The sequence below is a fragment of the Eretmochelys imbricata genome, chromosome 8 (assembly GCF_965152235.1).
Source record: "Eretmochelys imbricata isolate rEreImb1 chromosome 8, rEreImb1.hap1, whole genome shotgun sequence".
NCBI lineage: Eukaryota > Metazoa > Chordata > Testudines > Cheloniidae > Eretmochelys > Eretmochelys imbricata.
In genome coordinates, this window is record NC_135579.1 from 103,368,307 (window position 1) to 103,391,905 (window position 23,599).

The following is a 23,599-nucleotide window of genomic DNA, read 5'->3' on the forward strand; positions in this document are numbered from 1 at the left end:
GGAGCAGGGCGGGGCAGCAGGCGTAGAAAAGGAAAGCGTAGAGGCTCTAGAAACAACCCGGATGCGTTGTTGAAACATGGGGCTCCCGCTCTACAACCACTCCGCTGCCCTGGCCCAGTCCTCCAGTGAGGTCATGCCCAGCCCGCGACATCCCAGCCCCAGCCATGGCAAAGGCTGCAATGCCCCAAGTGCTGACATGCCCCGCTCCAACAGGCTCTGTCTGCGGGACCTCCGTGCTCCCCGGGCTGGGCTCCGTCTGCCCCCGGTGCAGCACTATTGGCACGTCAGGAAACACCCGCTCCGGCCAGGTAGGTAGTGTATTGGCCCCATTTTGCAGAAGGGTAAACTGAGGCATGGAAAAATTAAGGGGCTAATGTCCCAGTCAGAGGCAGAGCCAGGAACAGACCCATGCTCTAATCACTCCACCACCCTCCCTTCCTTAAACCCAGGGTGACGGCTGACCGCAGGATCGAACCAGTGGAGAAGAGGTCTCTATCCTGCACTAGCGTCTACACTAATAAAAGCCGGGTGAGCCCCAAGTGCCTTTATGGGAGGTGCAGCCTGGCTCCTCCTGTTACCCCCCTAGTGTGATCACCCCTCTTCGCCATTCAGGAGAAGTCCAACTTCCCGCTGTGCAGCGCCACGGTCTGGCATCGCGCAGGTCCCACGCCGACCCCGAGGGAAATGTCACTTTGCAAAGGGGACGCCGTGGAGAGCTCCGTAGGCTGTTCCCACCGGTGCTCGTGGGGAATTTTGAGGAAGCCCAATGCAGCCAGTTCGGTCTCCCCCTCCGTACGCTGACTGCTCGTCTGGGCGAGGATCGGCCGGGCGGGCGCGGAGGATTCCACGCGGCCCCTCGCGAGCCGGGTTCCAGAGGCTACAAGAAGGTCACATCGTCCTGCGACTGCACCCAGTGCCAGTGGGCGTCGTACTCCAGGTGGAGTTTGCCCTTGAGCTTGCAGGGCTCATAGTCGACTTGGCCGTTCCTCCAGGCCGTCCGAGCCGGGCTGCTCTTGCTCAGCCTCTCCCCCTTGGCCTCTTTACTGGGTTCCAAAGCAGGAGCCTGTCTGCCCAAGAAGCCGTTGGCCATCTGGGGTGGCTGAGGGCCAGCAGACTGCTTTGCTGCTCTGGCTGAGTCCCTGGTGCTCTGCTCCTGGGCAGGCCGGGCCAAGGAATGGTCCATCCGGAGCCACTCCGGGTCCGCTTTGCGTTTGTCCTGCGGGCTGCCTGGCTTACTGGGCAGGCCCCTGTCTGGGTCGCTCCTGGACCAGTCCTGCTCCAGCCTGGCCGGTGGGATGCCTGGTCTGCCCGGCATGGAGGACAGGACAGGCTCCATGGAGCCATGGCAGTACTCGTCCATCTCGTCAGCTAGCGTGTCCAGGTAGCTGCCAACGGAGATGCTGTCCAGCTTCTCACTGGGGTCCTGCAGGCTGGTCCAGCTGCCCCGGCGCGAGGTCTCCTGGCTCTCCACCAAGCTGTACTGGCTGCTGGCCAAGCTGCTGCAGTGGCTGGTCAGGGTCCCCTTCTCCTCCAGGAGCCACTTCACGGCCTCGATGCCCTCGTTCACCACCACCAGCTGCTGCAGGATCTTGACGTCGATGGCTCGCAGGTAGGCCTGGGTGGGGAGACAAAGGGAACACGGGTCAGCCTATACCCCGGAGTCTCCCCAAGGGCGCTCGCCGGGAGAGCCACCCCCACACTCTGGAATTAGAGCAAAGCATTACAGGCCTCAGGGTGCTAGGCTGGGATGTGCCCCCGGCAGAGAACAGAAGAGACGGAGGAGCCACCAAAGCCCTTCCAGGGGCAGGGCATGGATTGACAATGTGCCAGCCTCGTGGGGGCCCACAGACCCCTCTTCTGGCCTTCTCTGTTACTGTCCACTGGGCCCACTCCTCCTCTCACCCTGGCTCGAGCCGGGTGCCGCTTGACTGGGGCTACACGGCTATCCAGGCAGGGTGAGCACGAGGAGGGGCGGGCCTCGCATCGATCCCGTATCGAGGGTATCCTCCATGCCATGCAAGGCACAAGGAAAGACAGTCCGTGCCCCTGAGAGCTTATTGTCAGAGATGGCCAACTGAAAGCCACTTCGTCCTACTGTGCCTCAGTTTCCCATCTCTACAAAGGGGATAACAGCATAGCCCTACCTCACAGGGCTGCTGGGAGGGGGACAAATACATCACAGGCTGGGAGGCACTCAAATATGACAGGGATGGGAGCCATAGATACACAGAGCAGCTAAATCCATCTCCGCCCGCTCCTCTCGAATCCACAGGCAATTTGGCCGCTCCAGCCCCCAGCAGAGCTGGCAGGATGGTGTGGAGACGGGCCCAGCCTGTTGGAACTGGCAACCCCCAGGAGCCTTGCCAAACCCCACAGGTTCCTACAGATCACCACTTTTGGATGTGGGCTCGGAGAGCAACCAAGGAAGGGCTGTTAGCACTGGCCTGGGCCTAGTGAGCTCAAGCTCTGTCTCCCACAATCCCAAAGGGCAGCCGCACCCTGCCTCCTCCTGCTCCTCAAATCGCCACCCCGGGGCCAAATTCGGCTCTCTGACACTGGTATAACTGCACCAGGGGGAGTCACTCCAGAGTTACCCTGGCTGGCAATTTGGCCGCTCCAGCCCCCAGCAGAGCTGGCAGGATGGTGTGGAGACGGGCCCAGCCTGTTGGAACTGGCAACCCCCAGGAGCCTTGCCAAACCCCACAGGTTCCTACAGATCACCACTTTTGGATGTGGGCTCGGAGAGCAATCAAGGAAGGGCTGTTAGCACTGGCCTGGGCCTAGTGAGCTCAAGCTCTGTCTCCCACAATCCCAAAGGGCAGCCGCACCCTGCCTCCTCCTGCTCCTCAAATCGCCACCCCGGGGCCAAATTCGGCTCTCTGACACTGGTGTAACTGCACCAGGGGGAGTCACTCCAGAGTTACCCTGGCTGGACTCAAGAGTATAATTCCCCTCGGACGCGCTAGGCTCCTGCCTCCCCCGAACCACTCACGCCACCCCACATCTCAATTGGGAGCAGGGCATGGAGTGACGGCCGGGGGAAGACGCAGCTTGGCGGGCGGGAGGGGAGCGTGGGCTCTCCCCACATGGTCACACACCAGAAAATAAATGCACGCTCGGTCAGCTGCCCTTTGGGAGCAGGCGGGGTGCCGAGAGAAGAGCCGGGCGGCAAGGAGGCCTTGCAGGAGCGGACAAATAGCTGTGTGCAATGGGGCTGGGGGGATTGCTTGCCTCCCACCCCCGCCCAGATCTGGATCAGCCCCAGTGGCCTGCTGGCCGGCTCTGCCGTCGGATTGGCTTTCGGGGGGATGCGCAGACGGGAGGGGGCGCTCGGAGTCTGCAGCGCCGGAGGCCAGTCGGATGGGTAGCAGACAACTGCACACGGGACCCGCTGCAGCTTTGAGGCCCCCGGCTCGATTCCCCCACTGCTCCGAGCGCGGCACGAGTCCAGCCCATTGAACTGGGAACGCTGGCCCAGCCCAAAGCCCTCTTTGGCGGGGGGGAGGCATCTCCCACAGGGGCCCCTTCTCTGTTGGGGAGCAGCCCGGGTGAAAGCAGCACCCCCTTCCATAGGGCCAGCTACCCCAGACGCAGCATGTGGTGTGTGGACAGGAGGGGGCAATCACACGCACACCCCAGGCACCATCCCGCCGTGCCCAGGCCCTGCCACGACGGCACCGTGCTGCCTTGCAGAGACGTCGAAGACAGGCAGCCGTCCTAAGAGTCCCGTGGCATTTTCCACTCGGGCATGGGGGTGTTCACCCCCCACGGGTTGAGGCCTATTTGGCCTTTACCTGCCTCTAGCCCCCCCACATCAGCTTATTAGCCCTCTTTACCTCCTGTCCTCACCCGCCGCAGGAGGGCGCGATGCTTTGGTCACTTCCCTGGTCTTGGCTGGTGCAACTAGGCTGTAATGTAACATTAGGAATAGCTTCCTCCAAGCAGCGGGTGGGGGGCATGGGCGGGCGTGTCCGTCCCTACTGCCCCCTGCTGCAGGGGACAGCCCTACTGTGTGGGGGGGGCGGGGGGGTCTGTCTGTCTCTACACCCCTCCCACCCCCCGCTGGAGGAGACAGCCCTGCTGTGTGTGTGTGGGGGGGGGTCTGTCTGTCTCTACACCCCTCCCACCCCCCGCTGGAGGAGACAGCCCTGCTGTGTGTGTGGGGGGGGGGCGGGGGTGTCTGTCTGTCTCTACACCCCTCCCACCCCCCGCTGGAGGAGACAGCCCTGCTGTGTGTGTGTGGGGGGGTCTGTCTGTCTCTACACCCCTCCCACCCCCCGCTGGAGGAGACAGCCCTGCTGTGTGTGTGTGTGGGGGGGGGTCTGTCTGTCTCTACACCCCTCCCACCCCCTGCAGGAGGAGACAGCCCTGCTGTGTGTGTGGGGGGGGGTCTGTCTGTCTCTACACCCCTCCCACCCCCCGCTGGAGGAGACAGCCCTGCTGTGTGTGTGTGTGTGGGAGGGGTCCTCTGCCTGTCTGTCCCTATGGCCCCTGCTGGAGGGGACAACCCAGCTGTGGCGGGGGGGGGGGGGGAAATGTCGGTCTCTACACCCCTCCCACCCCCCCGCTGGAATGGATAGCCCCGCTGTGTGTGTGTGGGGCGGGGGTGTCTGTCTGTCCATCCCTACCGCCCCCTGCTGCAGGGGACAGCCCTGCTCTGTGCGTGTGAGGGGGGAGATGACATTTTAACTAGGGCCTTACACTTCCAACAGCGTACGGGAGCGGAGGGAGGGAGGCTGGGGGGCAGGGTACGACCCAGAGGACGTGACAAGGGCGAGGCGGGGGCTGGGGGAGGGCGCGCCCTGCTATTTGAAAGGCCGTGCTTTGAATCGCTGAGGCGGGCCAATTGAGGGCTGGGGCCAGGCCCGCTGCAGCATCAACCGTTGCTACAACATCTGGCTCGCGGACAGAAATCCCATCCTGCCAAGACATTCCTGGCCGTATGCCCCGCTCCCTGCCAAACGCGGCTCTGCTTCCCTGGCGTGGGCCGGAAACCCGCGGCCGGGCGGGGGGCTGGGGGGTAAAGCAAAGCGAGAAGAGGTCTGGGGCGGGGGGACTGGCTGAGGAGGCCTTCTTGGAAGATCAAATCAGGCTGGGTGCGGCCGAGCACTGACCCAAGCTGGACACGGCCCGGAGGGGCGTGAGTGCCAAGGCAGGAAAGGAAGTGTGGCTAAGGATGAATCCTCCCCCTGTGCCCCAGCACCCCCAACGCAGTGGTTCTCAATCTATTTATCATTGTGGGCCGCATACGCAGCCCCCGGTGTGTTACCTGAGCTGCAGGCTGAGAACCACGGCACCCCCCACAGTCCCCTATGCCCAGCACCCCCCGCCCAGAGACCCCTCCATGGAGCAGGGCCAGAGGCAGAGCCCTGGGCGTGGGGCCTGGCAGCCAGAGTCTGCCCCCCAGAGCCAGGCAGCCAGACCCAGGGGCGCGGGGCCAGACCCCACACCCCATGCTGCGGGGCCAGGCACCTGCACGCCGAAGCCCGCCGTGCAGGGCCAGGCAGCCTAAAACCTGGGGGTGCTGCAGCACCCCCCCAACCCCTATGACTCACCGCCCTCACCCCCTCACTGCCCAGAGCACCACCACCCCCAAACCTGCCCAGAGACCCACTCCCCTGCCCCCCTCACCCGCCCCCTGCTGGCAGGAGCACTCCCGCAGGCTGCCAGACGCCATCTCCCCCTCAGCCAGCCCCTTTCAGATCCCGGTGGAAAATTTTGAATTTTTTTTAGCACACAGCTGGGCGGCAGCTGCGTGCTAATTAGGCCGTGAACCGCTGCCCTAAAGGGACGGGTGGAAACCCCACCACACAGACTAAAACGCTCCTCTCCCCAGCTGCCTACCAAAAGCTAGTCACAGGCGAGGCGAGCGGTGTGCTGGACTGCAGCTAGCAGTGGTTTCCCTGTCTCCGGGTCCTTCTCGTAGCCACCTGGTGGCTCTCGGCTTCTCCTTAGATTGTAAGGTCCTTGGGGCAGGGACCGGCTCCTTAGCAGCTGCTTGGATAAGCCCAGGCGCGATAATGATCATGGGAGCGTTTGGACCCAGGCCGCACAGGGATTCGGGGAACAGGCTGGAAGGGGCAATCAGGACGGGGTGGATGAGCGAACACAGGGCTTCACAAATGCAGCGGTGCACTGGCTCAAGATGCTGTCCCCCCTTCCAAGAGAGCAGGGCCTGGGGCCAGCCAACCCTGTTCCACGATACGGCCCCCATTTAAGGACACCGGTGCTCAGTGGGGTCAGGTGTTAATCTGGGAGCTACCTCCGGAACAGGAGAAAACCCAGCAGGTAGGGGCCTCCCAGGAGGACAGAGAGCGCACCTTGAGGTGGAGGACGATGGGTGCAGGGGAGCACCGGGTAGCGAAGCCTGCCTGCATCACTACACAGCGGCACAAAGGGAAGCCAGGGAATCCCTCGGCCAGGAGGAAGGAGTTGTGAGCCTGGGGCGGGAGACCTGTGGGAAAGCCACTCCCAGAGCTGCGGTGGGACTGCCAGGGCTCCCTGCCTCCGCGGGAACTGGGAACCTACAGCCTTGGAATGAGGGTGAATTGGAGCTGCCTGGGGACTGGGGAAAGCACCCCCCTTCTAGCCTAAACTCCCCACCTCTCAACTCCACCTAAGCCCTCCCCGCCCCATTACACAGACACACACACCCCCACCCAACCCCCAGAGCCCTCTGCTCTCCAGCCAGACCCGGCTCTCATTAGATCACGGGGAGGGGAAATGGTTTTCCCCAAACTCAAAACTTTTGGGGCTTCAAAAAGTTTCCCATTCTCCATCGGCACAAACTGGAGCCCTTGTAAAGGTTTTCTTGAAAACCCAGCAAGAGACCCCCCACCCACCCCCGAATAGCCAGTGCTGGGGGAAATCACTGGGCTGTGCGAGACCTGGATCGGGCTATTGGCGATTCCAGGGTAGGCCTTTCTCAATCTTGCCTGTCAAAGCTGTTCCACTTGGTATGTATAAATATTCACCATCCTAGGTCTTGAACCTGGCTCGCCCACATCCCAGCTGACTGTGCTGGCTAGCAGGCTGGGGTGGGGAGGGGGAGAGTGTTTGACCAGAAACTCCACCCTGGCCCCGAGGAATCTCTCTCAAGGAAAGGTTCCGCGAAACTGGTGCATTCTTGCAAAAAGGTTTGGTTTTGACAAATCCAAAAAAAGGTGGGTCAAAAAATTCCCAACTAGCCCTAAGCCACACGTCCTCCAACCCTCCCACCTGTCCCAGCCCACCTCGCTCCTCTTCTTATTTCTCCCCTGATACATCTCCACCAGCCCAATTCAAAATGTACTGATCTTGGGGTCCCTAAATAAGGTAACCCTATGGAGGCCTAAAAGAAATGGACACTAAAAGGAGATGTTCGCATGTCATCCTTCAACCAGCCATTATTTCAGCAAGTGGGATGTGAGCCAATCAAGTTTGGGAATTGCTGACTTAATGCATCTTTTTTCCTCTCTGGGCATGTCTACCCTGCAAAGAAAATCCCCTGGCACCGAGTCTCAGAGCCCGGTCCAACTGACTCGGGCTCACGGGGCTGCAGGACTAAAATTAGCCGTGTAGACGTCCCAGCTTGGGCTGGAACCTGGGCTCCAAGACCCTCCCCCTCGCCGGGTTTCGGAGCCCAGGCCGAGAGGTCTACAGTGCTCTTTACAGCCCGGTAGCTCCTCTCCTGCAACTGACCTGGGCTCTGAGACTTGCACTGCAGTGGATTTTCTATGCAGTGTAGAGGTACCTGCTGACTCCATATTTACCATCCTCCTTCCCCGCTCCCTTCTCACTGTCTCCCCACAAGAGTGGCCTAAAACACAGCACCCTCATGCCCACACCTGGGACCACAACCCCTGCCCACAAGCCAACTGTGGTCGCATCCTGGCAACAGAGCGACCCCCCTCGTCTCCAGCGACTGAGCTTAGCCACATGGCTGCTACCTTACTCATGTCCACCTCAGCTCCGGTAGGAGGAGAATGGGGGGCGAGGGGAATCCTGTAGGAAACGTCCCACTAGAGTTTCCTTTGAGCACTCAATACGACTGGCCTGGGGCTCCACGTTCCACGCTGTTGTGGAGGAGGGGGCAGCATGACTGATCAGTGAGCTTGTGCTTGACCCCAAGGGCCTGTCTTGACAGACCTCAGCAAGGGGAAGTAACAGATGGAGGAATCAGGGGTAAGGAAACATTGTCCAGGAAGTGTTCACAGGCCTCCAGAAAATACAGAACAAATGGCCTCTCCACAGGCCTCCAGCACATTGCACCCGACTCCTATTGTTCCCTTTAAAAGACCCGCAGCTGGTGTTCTTTAAAGAGCCGCTGCTGTCATACAGCAGGATTTCCAAGACGTGGGGTGCATGGGGGGCTAGCAGAGGCGGGGAGGGGCACAGATGGACCTCTTTACTGTTCCCCAGAGTCTCAGCTGGTACTTGAAATGCAAAGTCTCTAGCTGCTATGGTGGTGAAGACCACTCTTCCAACGGGAGCCAAGTGTAAGCGCTGCAGTGATGTTTGCAGATAGCCCGACACACTGGCTCCCAGAGGTGTGAACTGCACCCCATGCTAGTCATTTACATGTCAACATTGCTGACTATTTCACTGGTCATCAGGGCATGCGAGGAAGGGTGAGATGCTGAAGATCTACACCAATCCTTCCCGAAGTGGAGGAGTGTGGTGGCAGGGTTCGGGACTAAATGAATCCCTGTCTTAGAACGTGCCGTTCCAGTTTGGATCAAGCACCAGATTCGATACACAGCAGACTAGATCTCTTTGCCATGGGTTCCAAACACGAGCATGTTGATTCTTCGCCAAGGTGAAGCAAAACATCCCCCATGGGATTATTGCTAAGTATGGCAGAATGCTTTTGAATATCAGCTGTCAGGTATCAGTGGCTCCTTTATTCACCCTCCCCTCTGGGAATTCATCCATCTCTTGACGTTTTTGTCTGTGATTTTGCTGTGATATGATCCACGCAGCAAAGAAATCAAACTGAACAGATTAAACAGCTTGGGAAAACCGAGTATGCACAGAGTCTATGCACAGAGTGGATCTCAGCAGATTCAGAAGAAGAGAGTTGACCCTTATATGGATCTGGACAACAGCTGCAAGTTACATCAGGCAGAATGAAAAATTACAAGGCAGAGCTGACAGGTTTCAGAGCAGCAGCCATGTTAGTCTGTATCCGCAAAAAGAAAAGGAGGACTTGTGGCACCTTAGAGACTAACCAATTTATTTGAGCATGAGCTTTCATGAGCTACAGCTCACTTCATCAGATGCATACTGTGGAAACATGGTCTCTGTGTATATAATGTCTTCTGCAGTTTCCACAGTATGCATCTGATGAAGTGAGCTGTAGCTCACGAAAGCTTATGCTCAAATAAATTGGTTAGTCTCTAAGGTGCCACTAGTATTCCTTTTCCTTAAGGCAGAGCTATAAACCAGTTCCCTGCTTTACTCCAGATTCATTTCCTCTCCCTGTGTCTCAGTACCCTACCTGAGAAATAGGTATAACAATTGCCCTACCTCACAGGGGGGCTGTGAAGCTAGGTGAAAAGCTAGATCCTGCAGCAATGGCGAGCTCAGTAAGTACCAAAGGTAGCCAGAATCCCACTGTGTTTATGCATGAGAAACAGGCAATGAAACTAACTGGAAATGAAATGTGAAACTGACCAGTTGGTAAACAGCAGCAATGGTGAAAAATAGGTTTTTAATAGATCTCCATTCTCATGATCCAAGGCGCTGTCAGCAACACAGATGAGGAAATTAGTTTGTAAACATAGCTGGGCTTTTGTTGATGGTGCCTCTTTAAGAGGAACCAGTGGTTTGAAGCAAGTTGAGCTGGCTTTCCCTGCGGTTGGAGGTACTTTGTCATTATCACCAGCCATGCACCCGGTCAGTGGCAGGGAAAGGAGGCTAAATGGGCATGCATTTTGAGCAGAAGGCTAAAAGCAGTTCAGAGCAGATGCCACCCGCACGTAAACCCAGTCAAATATAACAAAGGTGTGAAAGGTGAAAATATGCTGGTGTTCCCCTAGTGCTTAAGATCCCTCGTCTTGCACTCAAGATCCTATTGTGACAGGCACTGTGCAGACCCAGAAGCGTCCCTGCCCTCCGTCACCAGGGCGGTGGAATAGGTCAGTCCATGCAACTCATTCAGTGCTTGGTCTCTCTACCAGCAAGGATGTTTAAATGACACCATAATTCCCGTTAGCTGCTGCCAAGGCAAGGAGGGCTCCCCACTGCTAAGCATGTTGACCCAACTGGCTCCCCCCTCCCAACACTCCTACCCCATTTCAAACTCCCCGCTTTGGTTTGCAACTTTAACAAGAAGTGGAGAGCAGGGCTGATGTACGGGGAGTTTAGTGCCTGGGTGAGCCAGGGTGGCAGTTTCTTCACAGCATAATGGCGAGGCAAGATTTATCGACTCAGAGTCCCGGCTCTCTCAAAGCCACAGCAGGCTGTCTGTCCCCACAAACATGGCATATGAAAGAGAATCAGCCAGGATACAACAAAACAGGCCCTCAGCATTCCTTGGTACAGCAGGGAGGAATTTGGCCCGCTACATAAAAATCCGCCCACGTTACTAGTAATACCTTAGATTTTTAAAGCTGAAAGGATATTGTACATTTTCCCCTGAGGGTTTCTTTTTAGTTTTCATATGCTAGCACAGGAACAAGGAGTTTGGATTGGAGGCCATTTGCGGGAATGTTTAATACTGATCATTAGCGCTTGGGCCCTTTTGGATCCAAATCCCAAGTTTCCCCAGAGATCAATGAAGGGGAGAAGTTTCAAATTCAGGTTTCTGGTTCCAGATCGCATCTGCTAATATACCAAACATACATAGCTGTTATCACAATGCACGTCAGAAACCTGGGGCCTTAAAACTCCACTCACATGCAGCTGCTTCTGGGGTGGAGAGCAGCAGCCAGACATCTTACAACAGGAGTATTTCTCTCAGGCAGCACATTTACATCCCAGGGATAGTACTTTGGAAGGGAGACTTCTCTGGATGCTGCAGGAAGCTGTGGTGACTATTTTCCCTTCTATGCGAGCGCTGAGGGGATGCTCTTGCACGGCGGTGGGGGTCAGCACATTGTTGGAAGCTGCGTCTTTCCGATGAGAGACAAACCTGAGGTCCTAACCCCTTGTAATCGTTAAAGAGCTTCCACTAGAGTAAGGGGGTTGGAAATTGGCCAGTTCATGGCACCCAAAGTGGATCATTCACCCTCCCCCCTCTAAGCTCCCGCTGCCGACTGTCTCCTAAGTCATCCAGCAGCTGAGCTGGGAGTCACTCGCCAGCTGTTTCCTTCCTGCCTTTTGCAGCGTTAGGGTTCTGTGCGCAGAACACAGCTGACAATGCGGGAGGTAGAACAGAGGCCAGCTGCCCCTTCCCAGAGGTAAGTAGGGTGAGAACATCTATCATCGACAGCGAAAAGAAGCGACTCAAAAAAGCAGCCGATACATGGAAAGAGAAAGGTTATTTCCGCTAGCCCCCTTCTCTCTCCATCATGAGATTTTAAAGACGAGTCAGTCTTGACTGTTCTTTTGGGGAAGAAAAACCTGCGTACCAAGGTTTGGCTGGATAATAATATTTTGCTCTTCTGTGCCCTCTAGTCTTCGAGGATCTCAAAGCACTTTACACTCATGAGCCAAAAGTAGCCCCGGCCAAGCCCGCTATGCGGTAGGGGAATGTGACTGCATCCACATTATAGCAGGGGAAACTGAGTTACAGGCCAGACGAGAGACTTTTGCCTGAACAAGAAGCAAGTGGCAAAGCCGGCAACAGAGCCCACAAATCCTCTGCTTTAACATGAGCCACGGGTCGGAGTTGCAGGTGGGGAAACTGAGGCACAGAAAGAGCTGAAGTGACTTGTCCAAGAAATTCAGTGGACGAGCCAGGAAAGGAATCCAGCTCTCCTGAATCCCCGCCCTGTGGTTTAGCCACAAGACTTTGCTCCTTTCCGGAGGAGAAGTTTTGAAATGACAGGGAGAGCACTAATATATATCTAGAGGCCCCTTTAAAATTTTTTGCTTTTGCGGCCCCGCTCCCCAGGCAATTAAAGTGTTCAGTTACCAATGTACCGATCAAATCAAATGCCTCACAAGCCTTACACAAAAGCAGGAGCTGGTGCTAATGGACATGCAGGACCCCAGGGAGGGATAGCTCAGTGGTTTGAGCATTAGCCTGCTAAACCCACGGGTGTGAGTTCAATCCTTGAGGGGGCCATTTAGGGATTGGGGCAAAAATTGGGGATTGGCCCTGCTTTAAGCAGGGGGGTGGACTAGATGATCTCCCTGAGATTCTAAGCTGCTGCTGTGTACTGATCCCCTTAGGAAAGGCAGCTCTTACCTGTGCTCTCATCATCAGTGGCTCAGCTAGTCACAGTAGTTGGTGTTTCCATCCAGAAACACCGGAAGGCACTAATCTAGCTTGGGAGGGGGAGCCTGATCCCGAGTGCCCGTAAGGCCAACGGAAAGTGAGCGCGCTGGTCATGTGTGAACAGCACAGGCTGGGTAACAACACCCGACCTCCTTCTGCCTCTCTGGGCCTGCATCTAAGCCAAGAGCTGAGAATTGCACCGGGGAGCTGGGAACTCCAGCCTGGGTCTGGCATCTCCTCGAACGTCCCCAGGCTCCGAGCTCAGAACCGGGTTATCTTCCACCCTAACTGACCTTCCGCCTGAGCCTCTAGGGTCTAGAGAGGAGAAGGGCCTAAGCACCCTGGTGATGGGCACAGCAGAAGATCACACATACCCGTCAGGGGGCAGACAGTGGGATTATTGTCCCAAACTTCCCATGGGGCAGAGAAGAGGGGAGGATATTGCCCCAGAGGGCCAAGAGGCAGAAGGGGAGTGAGGGGGTTGTGGCCCCAGGGCGAAGAGGAGAGGAGATGGGGGGGGGCTAAAGGGAGCAGAATAAGGGGGAGGCCATGGCCCCAGGGGCAGAGCAGGGGGAAACAGGGTCTGTGGCCCCAGGGAGGGGGGGGAGGGGTTGTGGCCCCAAAGAGGAAGGGAAGAGAAGAGAAAAGGGGACACTGTAGCCCCAAGGGGCGGGGGGGGGGAGGGAGATGGGAAGTGACATTTAGACCCTGAGATGGGGGGGCTGTAGCCCCAGGAGGCAGGTGGTGGGGAATAGGGAGGGAGATTGGGTCCCCAGGGGATGGGGGACAGTTAGGGGGGAGGGAGATGGGAAGAGAGGTTGGCACCCCAGGGAGTGGGGAGAAGAGATAGGGAGCAGGTGGGGGGGGGAGTTGTGGGCTGGGTCCCCCCAGAGGTGGGGGGAAGACAGGGGGAAATGGGGAGGGAGATTGGGGTCCCAGGGGATGGGGGGGGAAGTTGGGGGCTGTGCCCCACCCCCCGGAGGGGGGGCAGGCCAGGCAGGACCGAGAAAGGGCCCGTCACACTCACCAGTTCCAGCTTCAGCGCCTTGATCTTCCCGGCCAGCCCCCGGCGCTGCCCCCGGGCCGGGCTCTCCCCGAGCAGCGCGGCGGCCGGGTCCTCCCGCAGCCAGCGCACCAGCCCCTCGGGGGCCCGCCGCCCCACCTTGCTCTCCAGCTCCTTCAGGTCGGGGGGCAGCGGCTCGCCGCAGCCCGGCCCCTCCATCCCGCAGGCGGCGGGGCCGGGCGAACCCCCAGCGGGGAGCCCGCCCCCCCAGTCCCCGGGCTCAGCAGGGGGGCAGCCCCCGCGACGCCGCCGGCTGCCCCCGGGCGCCCCGCATCGCGCCCCCGCCCCCGCCGCGGGGCTCCCCCCAGCTCCGGCCCCCCCGACGGCTGGGGCGTCCTTAATGCAGCATCAGCCCCACGCAGGATCCCCCGCCCCCCCCAACCAACCCTGGGGGTGCAAAGGCAGGAGGGAGGCCCTGCAGCCGGGCTCCCCGCGACCCCCCCCCCCCAGCCCCGGCGGATCCAGCCCCGGCCTCGCCTCTTCCACCTGCCCGACTGCAACCCGCCCGGCCGCTGCGGAGTCTCCGCTCGCCACCCGCCCGCGGCCGTAAGGCCCCGCGTGCAGGCGCAGCTGCCTTATTTCTCCGAGTGGAGAGCAAGCGAAAAGAGGGGGCGGGGCGGAGCCCGCTGCGGACCAATCCTTGGCGCCGCAGGCAACGGGGGGGATGGGGGAGACGCTAAAGGAGGGGGGGCACCTCAGAGCTGGCACCTCTTTTTTTGGCTTCCATCCCCGGGACTGGGAAGGCTTCGTAAAGATCAGGTCTGTTAGCCCCAGCGGGGGAGGGAAAGGTTAGCCGGCCCCTTGGGGGTATTTGCGTGCCTAGGGGCTGGAATTAGGGGGGCTGCCGCACCCCCTGGCTTGAAGTGGTTTCCATCATCTACAGAGTTTACAGTTGGGTTCAGTGGCCCGCGGCACCCCCACTATGCAAGTTGTCCCAGTTCCCCTGTTTGCCGGCCAGAGGAAGGCTGGGCCAAAGGGCAGGGCATTAGCCTAGCGCTTGGCAGGCCTGGGTTCAAGTCCCTGTTCTATCACCAGCCTCCTGGGTGACCTAAGCAAGCTCTCTAGGCCCAGGTCCTCGCTGGTACTGGGCTGGCAGCTGGCAGTCTCAACAGGCAATGGTGTGAGCACACCTGTAACTATCTCCTGCTCCAGTGTCTCCAGTCGGACGGTCATTCCTGAACTTTCAGCACGTACACCTTGGCCGGGGGGTCGGGGGGCGGGGGGAAGAGAGACAAAGAGGCTTGCCTTAGGACATAAGGCCCCCCCTTGGCAGTACCAAGGGTTCCAGTTGGAAGCCAGCACAACCTCAGGAGAGGGCAAAGCTTTCTCTGCAGCAGATCTGGGTCTGGGTTTTCTCCCCAGCCTTTGTTCAACCAAGAACTGGCTGGAGTTATGCCTTTGTGGGTGTTGTTCATTCCAGTGGGGAGCTGGCGTGCCCCACACATGGGGAGCGGTGGGGTTTCTGGTTTAGTCACCCTGTGCCTGACCCATGGCAGATTGTACTGGGTTACGTTTACCAGTAGCAGTCCTTACATGCCTGGCCTGACCTAAGGTCCAAGGTATGTAGGCTCCTAACTTCCATTGATTTGAAGAGCTGGGCCTTAGTCTTTCCTGGTTCCCGTGGTTCCCCCTGCACAGTGGGGATAATTGCACTTCCCTACGGCAGAGGGGTGTTGTAAGGATAAATCCATGGTGATTTAAGTGCCTTGCCCAAGGTTGCCCTGCAAAACAGTGTCGGAGCTGGGGTAGAGTGTAGAAATCCCTACCTTAGTGTTGGAACTCCAGGTGGTGTCCAGATCCCACATTTTGGATGAGGCTTTTCCCAGACAATGTTGTTGCCGCTCACAGGATTCCAGGAGGAGACAGAAAATAAAACTCCAAACAGCATAGAAAAGACAAAAAATGGCCTGGCGTGCTTTGAACCCCCGGGACATGCTTTGGTGCTAGGCAGTTGTGATAGATCCCTTCAAAAGGCAACATGGGGAAGAGATTTCTGAGAGGAGACACTCCCTCTATCTAGCAGAAAAAGGCATTAGACAATCCAATGGCTGGAAACTGAAGCTAGACAAATAATTGGCAATAATTATTAACAGGGACGGTAATTAACCATCGGAACAACTCACCTAGGGGAGTACTGGATGCTTCATCCCTTCTGATCTTTAAATCAAGACCAGGTGTCTTGCTAAAATACATGCTCTGGCTCAATCAAAAGTTTTGGTCTTGATGCTACAATCGCTGGATGAAGTTCTCTGGCCTGTCTTATACGGGAGGTCAGAGTAGATAGTCACAATGGTCCTTCTCGTCTTAAAGTCAATGAATGAATCTATGAAATAGTATAGACTGGACAGATAGAAGCTCTTTCCATCTGGCTGGTGATGCTTTTCCAAACAGTGAGGGGTGCTGGTAGCCTGTGCCAAAGTCCAGACAGCTAATCCCATTCACAAGCTCGAAGTGTATTTCTAAGGCACCCATCGCCATGCTACCTAAGCATCATATTGATTCTGCCCGGCTAATATTCCCCCTGCCGTTTGTAGGTTCCTCACCTCTCCTGTCCTACACTGAGTTGGTATGCGCTGATAAGCATCCACAACAGAATAACACACTGAAATTCAGTGTCAAGGCGAACCCTGAGAAGCGTTGTCTATCTATTTGTAAAGGTGCTCTGGGATGCAGTAGTGAATATTTTAGCTGGGTTTTGAAGCTGTAAAGCTCTAGGGAAGTGCCAAGAATGGTTATTTGGACAAAAGGCCCCATACGGATGTAGGAAGGATTGTCTTGAGATTACAGTACAGGACAGGGTGTGAAGAGATTGTGAGCTTTAGTCCTAAATCTGTTACAGATCTCCTGTGTGATGTTGGGCAAGTCATGCCCCTTTCTGTGACTCAGTTTCCCAATATGTCCAGTGGTGAGAACAGGACTGACCTCCCTCACAGATGTGTCATGAAAACTACCTACCTGCTAGTTGCAAAGCCTGCTGAGATCCTCTGACAGACGGTGCTAAATAAGTGCCAAAACCATCAATGTGGCTTTAGTGTCAGGTGCAGGATTGGTCTCCAAGTGCATGAGATCAACTGATCCTTGGGCAAGAAGCCAGGAGGCCTTTATGGATATGCCGGTAGTCGATTGCTGTGACTAAATCCTTAGCCTTCTCTTGGTCTAAGGGGTTTAACAGTTTTCATTTTGAACCTCGCCTGCAATTTGTGTCTTGATTTATATGCATTAAAAAAACCCACTGGGTTGAGGAGGCATAGCTGCCTTTGTAATACTGCCCCTGCCCTCCATGTCAGCCTGGGACACTAACGAGTCTAAAATTAGCCTCCAAGAACACCATGTGTGCTTCAGAACTTGAAACAGCTCACTGAACCCAGAGGAGGCACACAGCAAGCGCTGCTGTGGAAGGATACGACAGAGCAGGGCTCTGTAATCCCCAGAAAATGATATTAAAATGAGGCTCTTTGGTAGGTAGGAATTGCCAGGCAGGAAGTGCACCAGGCCTCTGCACCATCTGGTACAGAAGCCCTGCCTGAGGCAGTGTGGGCTTGAACTCAGGAGACCTGAGGACTGCTCCCCATTCAGCCTCCAGACCCCTGTGTGACCTTGGGCACGTCTTTTCCCCACTCTGTGCCTCAGTTTCTCCTCCCACCTTCGTCTGTCTTATCTGTTTGGAGCAGGGACTGCCTCTCGCTGTGTGTTTGTACAGCACCTAGCCCAACACCTTTATCTTGGTCAGAGCCTCCAGGTGCTACCTTAATACAAGTGATAAATAATAATAAACAATGCTGGGTACTTCAGGGGTAGGTGCAAAACCCCTACATGCAATTCAGATTATCACGTATTTGTATTTGCCTATGAGCCCCAGTCATGGACCTAGGCACTGTACAACATGTACAATATTCTAGATCTAGGGAATATTTCTTCTTGTTCCCAGATGGAGAACAGTTTATGGGACTGAAGTACCTGGGAATCTTGTTATTGACCTTAAAGGGAGTAATTGGATCAGACCTTCTATCATGAGGTTGGAGTATGGACAGCCCTTTTTATTTTTATAGGAGCTAGTGTACCTGCAGATTCTATTTTTCTCCTTAATTTCCTCTGTAATATCATGTGGCAGTGAGTTCCACAGGTTAACTGTACGTAGTATATAAAAAAAGCATTCTTTATGCTTAGCAGAATGAAAAGCAAATCGGTCTGAGGCAGGTGACAAGTGATTAAAACTCTATACTACACGGGGCTGCAGTTGGAGTGAACTGCCAGGGCTTAGTGCTGGAAATTTGGCAGGGGGCTGCCGGTCGGTCAGTGAGGGGCCTGGCCTACAGGAGGAGGAAGCTTGCGTTGGTGCTCTGACGAGCCGCATGAAGGGTGACATCTGCTCTTGGCACAGGCAGTGCGAGGGGGTCCTGTGCTGCTGATCCTCAGGCTGGAAATACCAAACGGCTTCCCCCCGAAGCGTTACAAAGCGCAGCCAGAGCAGCAAGTTGGCACGCATCACCCACTGCAGCACCGGACCGGCGTAGCACTAAAGTCCCCGGGGCCGGCCGCTTCCTGAAGCATTCAACTGCCGCCCTTGCCAAGGATTCCCTTTTGATGCAGCAGAAGCTCTGATCAGCTCATTTGTCTCTAGTCTTCTTCGTTATTATTATTTTTATCACTCAGCCTTAGCAGAGCAAGGAGGCCAGCCTGGCAGGTGGTTGCTGATCTTGTGACTGTCTCCTTTCAAGAGGCAAAAATGCATTCCTACACAGGAACTGGCAGAGTGGATGCGCCCATGGTTCATCTGGCCCAGTATCTTGTCTCTTTGACAGCGACCAGCACTGGATGCTTCAGAGAAAGGTTTAAGAACCCTGCCATGGGTTCTCCCCCACCACACACATTAATTACCGTCCTAATCCCTTACAGTTAAAGATTGGATTAAACCCAGCCTGGGGCTTTATATCCCATCCAAAATTTTGTGAGCATTAACTGTTATAACTCTGGGTATTCTTGTTAGCCGTACAAATATCCAATCCCTTTTCCAGTCTTCCTAAATGTTTGGCCTCAACAACATCCTGTGGCAATGAGTTCCACAGTCTAATTCTACTTTGTGTAAGAATAATAACATTTGCATGATAATAATAATTCACTAATAATTTGCATTTGCACAGCACCTGCGGGATCTTAATATCTAACCCACTCTGGGCCTTCAAAGCACGAGCAGCTACTGCTTGAGCTAAAGGAAACTCTGGTAGCAGTGGTAGACTCTTATCCTTGTACATGGAACACTAGAGGGAGTCTAATACCCACGCTCTCCAAGTGTGGGCTACATAAAGACTTTACAAGCATTAATTTTCACAAAAGTCCCGGGTGGCAGGGTCAGGATCATTATCCCCATTTTATGATGGGGAAACTGAGGCACGGATAGACTAAATGATTTAACCAAGACCACACTGCAGTTTAATGCCAGGACAGGGATTACGACATAGGATTCCTGATTCCCAGTCCCTTCCTATTAGCATTTCCTTCCTAGACGGAGGCCTCCACAGGGAAGGGGTGGGTCTCACTGATCTCTTGGTGTTATTGGTAATTCACAGGGAATGGCACTGGGTCATAGAGGGGGTGAACCTGAAGGACTGGAGTTCAACAACCACAGGAATGATGTGTGTTTGTCGGCTGGCAGCCAGGCGCTAGACAAGACGCCGATGTTTATTAGAACGCTGGTGGGTGGCTGCACGCCCTGTGTGTGTACATGTACGTGTGTTCTGTACCAAACACAGACCTCTTGTGTGGGCTCACGGGCGGCTGTCCTACAAGATAGCTCCCTTCCGCCCCCTCACTGAGCCGGCAGGAGCCCTGCCAAGCCTTTCTCAGCTGGGCGTCCTTCTTCACTGACTCATCTCTGGGCCTCCGGTGGAACAGCTTTGCCTCTAAACCTGGCCTCCCTCCCTGGCTGCACAGATGACCACAAGGACGTTAAGATGTCTCCGAGTTGTGAGGAATGCAGTACTTCTGATTATTCAGCTATCTTTCCCCTCTTGCTTAACACAGTTTAACTCCAGCCAGGGAGGAAGTTCTGGACAGCTACACAGCTTGCTTCCCATTAGCACTACCCCCCTTTTCAGGATCTGTCCAACAAAAGCAAGCTCCGCTTTCCCCAGCCGACCTACGTAACCGCAACAGCTGATCAGTGTCAGGCAGGCCGGCCTGCTGTCACTTATGCCCCTGTAAAGAGATTCTGATCATCATACGTCGCACTTCTGTGGCTTCTGACATGCGCAGCTCTCCGAGTGCTGTACAACCTCACATGAATTTAGCCTTCCAACAGGGAGGGGAAATTCTGCCAGTCTTGCAGATGGGGAAACCGAGACATGGAGATTTGGGAGTGTTGAGCCTGATCCTCCGAGGCGCAGAGCCGCTTCGATGCTCTTTGCTTCAGTGGAAGTTGAGGGGTCCACAGAATCAGCCTGTTTGGGAGCTGCCTGAGGTTGCGCTGAAAGTCACTGGCAGAGCTGTGAAGCAGGGTTTTCTGCAGGCCCTGAGCTCTAACCACTATCCCCTCCTTCCTCACTCCTTGTATGAAAGGCGGGTGGGAGGAAACGCAGAGATCTGACAGTAACACCGGCAAATGGGCTGCCCACCGATGACTGGTCTTTGCCCTGATCTTTGCTCCTGCATGAGCTGTTGTATGACGACGCAATGTTCCTCTCTGCGTTCCCCAATACGAGGGGCCGGGCAGCCCACCACGGGGCACGCGGCAGACACCTTTGGGCGAGATCCACCGCTGGAGTGGCGCAGCACAGCTCCACTGACTTCAACGGGGAGCTTCAGACCAGCTCAGGATCTGGAAGGAGGGAAGTTGTCCTTAGAGGTGCCTCCATTTCTGAAACGACTCTGCACTAACAAGCTCCCGCCAGGCAGGCAGAGATGTGTGTGGCCCAGGGATCTCTGGAGATGTTAACAGCCACAGCAGTACCCATAATGCTAGTGCGGGCACCCCAGGGATTAGCCGGTCCGCCCCCTGCAAGGGTGTCGACCGCAGCTGGCAGCTCCAGGTCAAAAGAGAACCCTTCCTTCCTTTTCCCTTCCCCCAGAGCGCTGGAGATTTCACAGCCTGCCTGGCCACGAGCATCGTCTTTGGAGGTCAGGGACATACTTGTCCAACCTCGGGTCACTTTCTCAGCTGTTGATCTCCGAGGCACTGAGCACCCATGAAGCCAATGGGAGCTGGTGGTTGCTCTGCACTTTTGAAAACAGGGCCACTGATTTAGGAGCCTTGCTCCAACTCTGCATAGAATAAGCTAAACACTCTAGTAGGGGGTCCCGTCAGACTGCTGAGTCTGGGAAGAATCCGGAGATGCAGTTCTCAGGAGCTGTCTCTGTTTCAGTTATTCCAGAGTCCTGGTAAGGAATGTGGAGGGGACCGCTCCAAGGCATGACAGATATAACAAAGCCATCATAGTAGTTAATTAGGCCTAGCACTCATATAGCATGCTTTATATGTCATTCTTGCCGCACGTCACTTTTTGGGAAACTGAGGCATGGGTACAACAGGAGTCAGATTTCTTGTTCAGTGACCGAAGTGCAGCGCTCTTTTGAATATCTGGTCACTTATTGTAGTGCCAACGTGGGAGCTGGGCTGTTTTGAAAATCTGGGCCTAAGTGACTCACCCAGGGCCACACAGTGAGTCAGTGGCAGAGGAAAGAATACTTTGCTGTTATGTGTATTATAGTAGCACCTGGAAGGCCCAGCCAAGGTTACTTATCCAAAGAATTTACAAGTAACAGGGGGGTAGCCGTGTTAGTCTGTATCCACAAAACAACGAGGAGTCCGGTGGCACCTTAAAGACTAACAGATTTATTTGGGCATAAGCTTTCGTGGGTAAAAAACCCACTTCTTCAGATGCACGGAGTGAAAATTCAGTCAGGGTGGATGTGGTCCACTCCCAATAATTTATGAAGAGGTGTCAATACCAAGAGAAGGAAAATCCTCTGACATTATAATCAAAGGGGCTGACCAAGGAGGTGCTGTCGTCATCATGAACAGGTCGGATTATGAACGGGAGGCTGCCAGGCAGCTCTCCAACACCGCATTCTACAGGCCACTATCCTCTGATCCCACTGAGGAGTACCAAAAGAAACTACACCATCTGCTCAACAAAATCCCTGCTATAGCACGGGAACAAATCTACACGGACACATCCCTAGAGCCCCGAGCAGGGGTATTCTGTCTGCTACCCAAGATCCATAAACCTGGAAATCCTGGATGCCCCATCATCTCAGGCATTGGCACCCTGACAGCAGGATTGTCTGGCTATTTGGACTCTCTCCTCAGACCCTACGCTACCAGCACTCCCAGCTATCTTTGAGACACCACCAACTTCCTGAGGAAACTACAATACACTGGTGATCTTCCAGAAAACACCATTCTGGCCACCATGGACGTAGAAACTCTTCACCCCAGTAGTCCACACGAGGATGGGCTACAAGCCGTCAGGAACAGTATCCCTGATGAGGCCACGGCACACCTGGTAGCTGAGCTTTGTGACTTTGTCCTCACCCACAACCGTTTCAGATTTGGGGACAACTTGCACCTTCAAGTCACGGGCCCTGCCTCTGGCTCCTAGACCGTAGTTTATTCAGAGCACTTCACTCCAGCACAGGCTGGAGCCGCCGTTTGATCCCAGGTGCCTGCGAGAGCTCACAGCTGGACTTGCAGGGCTGAGTGGATAACGGCTGGGAACCCACAGCCGGCTTCCCCCTCGGTGTGACGTTTACATCAATAGCCACGACACTTAATTAGCACAGCAGCCTAGACGCAGCAAGGCTCCCCCTGCGGCTGTTCGGTGGAGTCAGCCTGCTGCTAATCTAGCTAGAGTCCCCAACCGGCGCTGGTTCAGCTAGGCTGCTGAAGGGGGCCCAGCTTGACTTTGGGCCAGCTCTGAGCAGAGACGGGAATCGAAGGGGGACCCTGCCCAGCTCTGCCCTGCCACTCCTCTACTGCCTGACGCCGTGAAAAGGTGGGCTCAGCCGGGCGGCTGCTGCCAAGGATCCTGTGTGTGGCCCTATGTCTTGATATGGGTGCAGGCTGGGCTGCCCTGAGGGAAGGAGGATGAGAGATGGGGATGGGCAAAAAGAGGGGAGGGGGGTCTCCCATTGGCACCCACTCTCCAGCTCCTGGGGTGGCAGACAAAGTGCTGTAGGTGTAACACTGGCTGAGCGTGCGCCCACTAGAGGATTACAGCCTACTACCACCAGCAGGGCTAATGGAGCTCTTCCTTTAGCTCAAGTGGGAGAAGCCCGTGCGGCAGCTCCTGGGTGGAGGCCCTGCTGGTGGCTCTCTTAGAGAGGTTGTTATCAAGGCAGCTGTAAAAACCAAGGCAGGTGGTGTCCCAGGCGCTCCTGTCTCGCTATTTAATTGTGCAGAATCCTAGAAGTTATCAATGGGAGAAGGCCCCTCAGGGCCGATCTAATTCAGGCCCAGCTGGTGCAGGATCCTCCCTCACAGCACGTTAGCTCCTGTAGCTTGCAGTGGCCCAACCGATGGGGTTGCCAGTGCAGTGGGCAGGGTGCTAGCATGGGACTGGGAGACTTTGATCCTGTTCCCTGCTCTGCCACAGACTTTCCTGGGTGACCCTGGGCAAGACCCTAAGTCTCTCTGTGCCTCGGTTTCCCCTCTCTAACATGGGGAGAACAGCTCCACCGTGCCTCGCTGGGGTGTTGTGTGAGAATAAATCTCTTATGAGCTGCTCAGATATGCAAGTTGGGTCGGAGGGGTGGGGGTGTGACAGCTGAGTCCCTCAGGCAGATGGCTGTACCTGTACTGTTCACACAGGGCATAGAAGAGAAACAGGAGCCCACTGGGAACCCAAAGGTCACTCTGGGCCCATCCTGAAATCTTAGCATTGCTTTCGAACTCGCAGACCAGCCTATGCTGTCCCGAACTGAGCTCCCGCAAAGCCAAAATGCATTAGCCCCCTGCAGCGCGAAGGGCCCAGTGTCTCTCACTGAAATGGGAAAGCCTGTCCCCTCAGCCCCACCCCAGCTCTGGGACAGGCAGAGCAAGCACCAGCCTCTCCAGGGGACAGCCCGTGAACGAGGGAGTAGTGGCTCCAGGACAAATGGGTTAGAGCAGAGACTGTCAGGATGGACGCGATGAAAGTCTAACGATGTCCTGTATTTAACTCCCCCATGTCCCAGGG

General features: G+C 55.9%; 1 protein-coding gene across 1 annotated transcript; it reads right to left on the reverse strand.

Moving 5' to 3' along the window:
* Window positions 1-877: 877 nt before the first annotated feature.
* On the reverse strand, window positions 878-13,586 carry LURAP1 (leucine rich adaptor protein 1). Its single transcript, XM_077823716.1, has 2 exons — window positions 13,392-13,586; window positions 878-1,615 (listed from the first exon to the last, which is right to left on the reverse strand). The coding sequence occupies exons 1-2, from the start codon at window positions 13,584-13,586 to the stop codon at window positions 878-880; spliced, it is 933 nt and encodes a 310-aa protein (XP_077679842.1).
* Window positions 13,587-23,599: the final 10,013 nt, after the last annotated feature.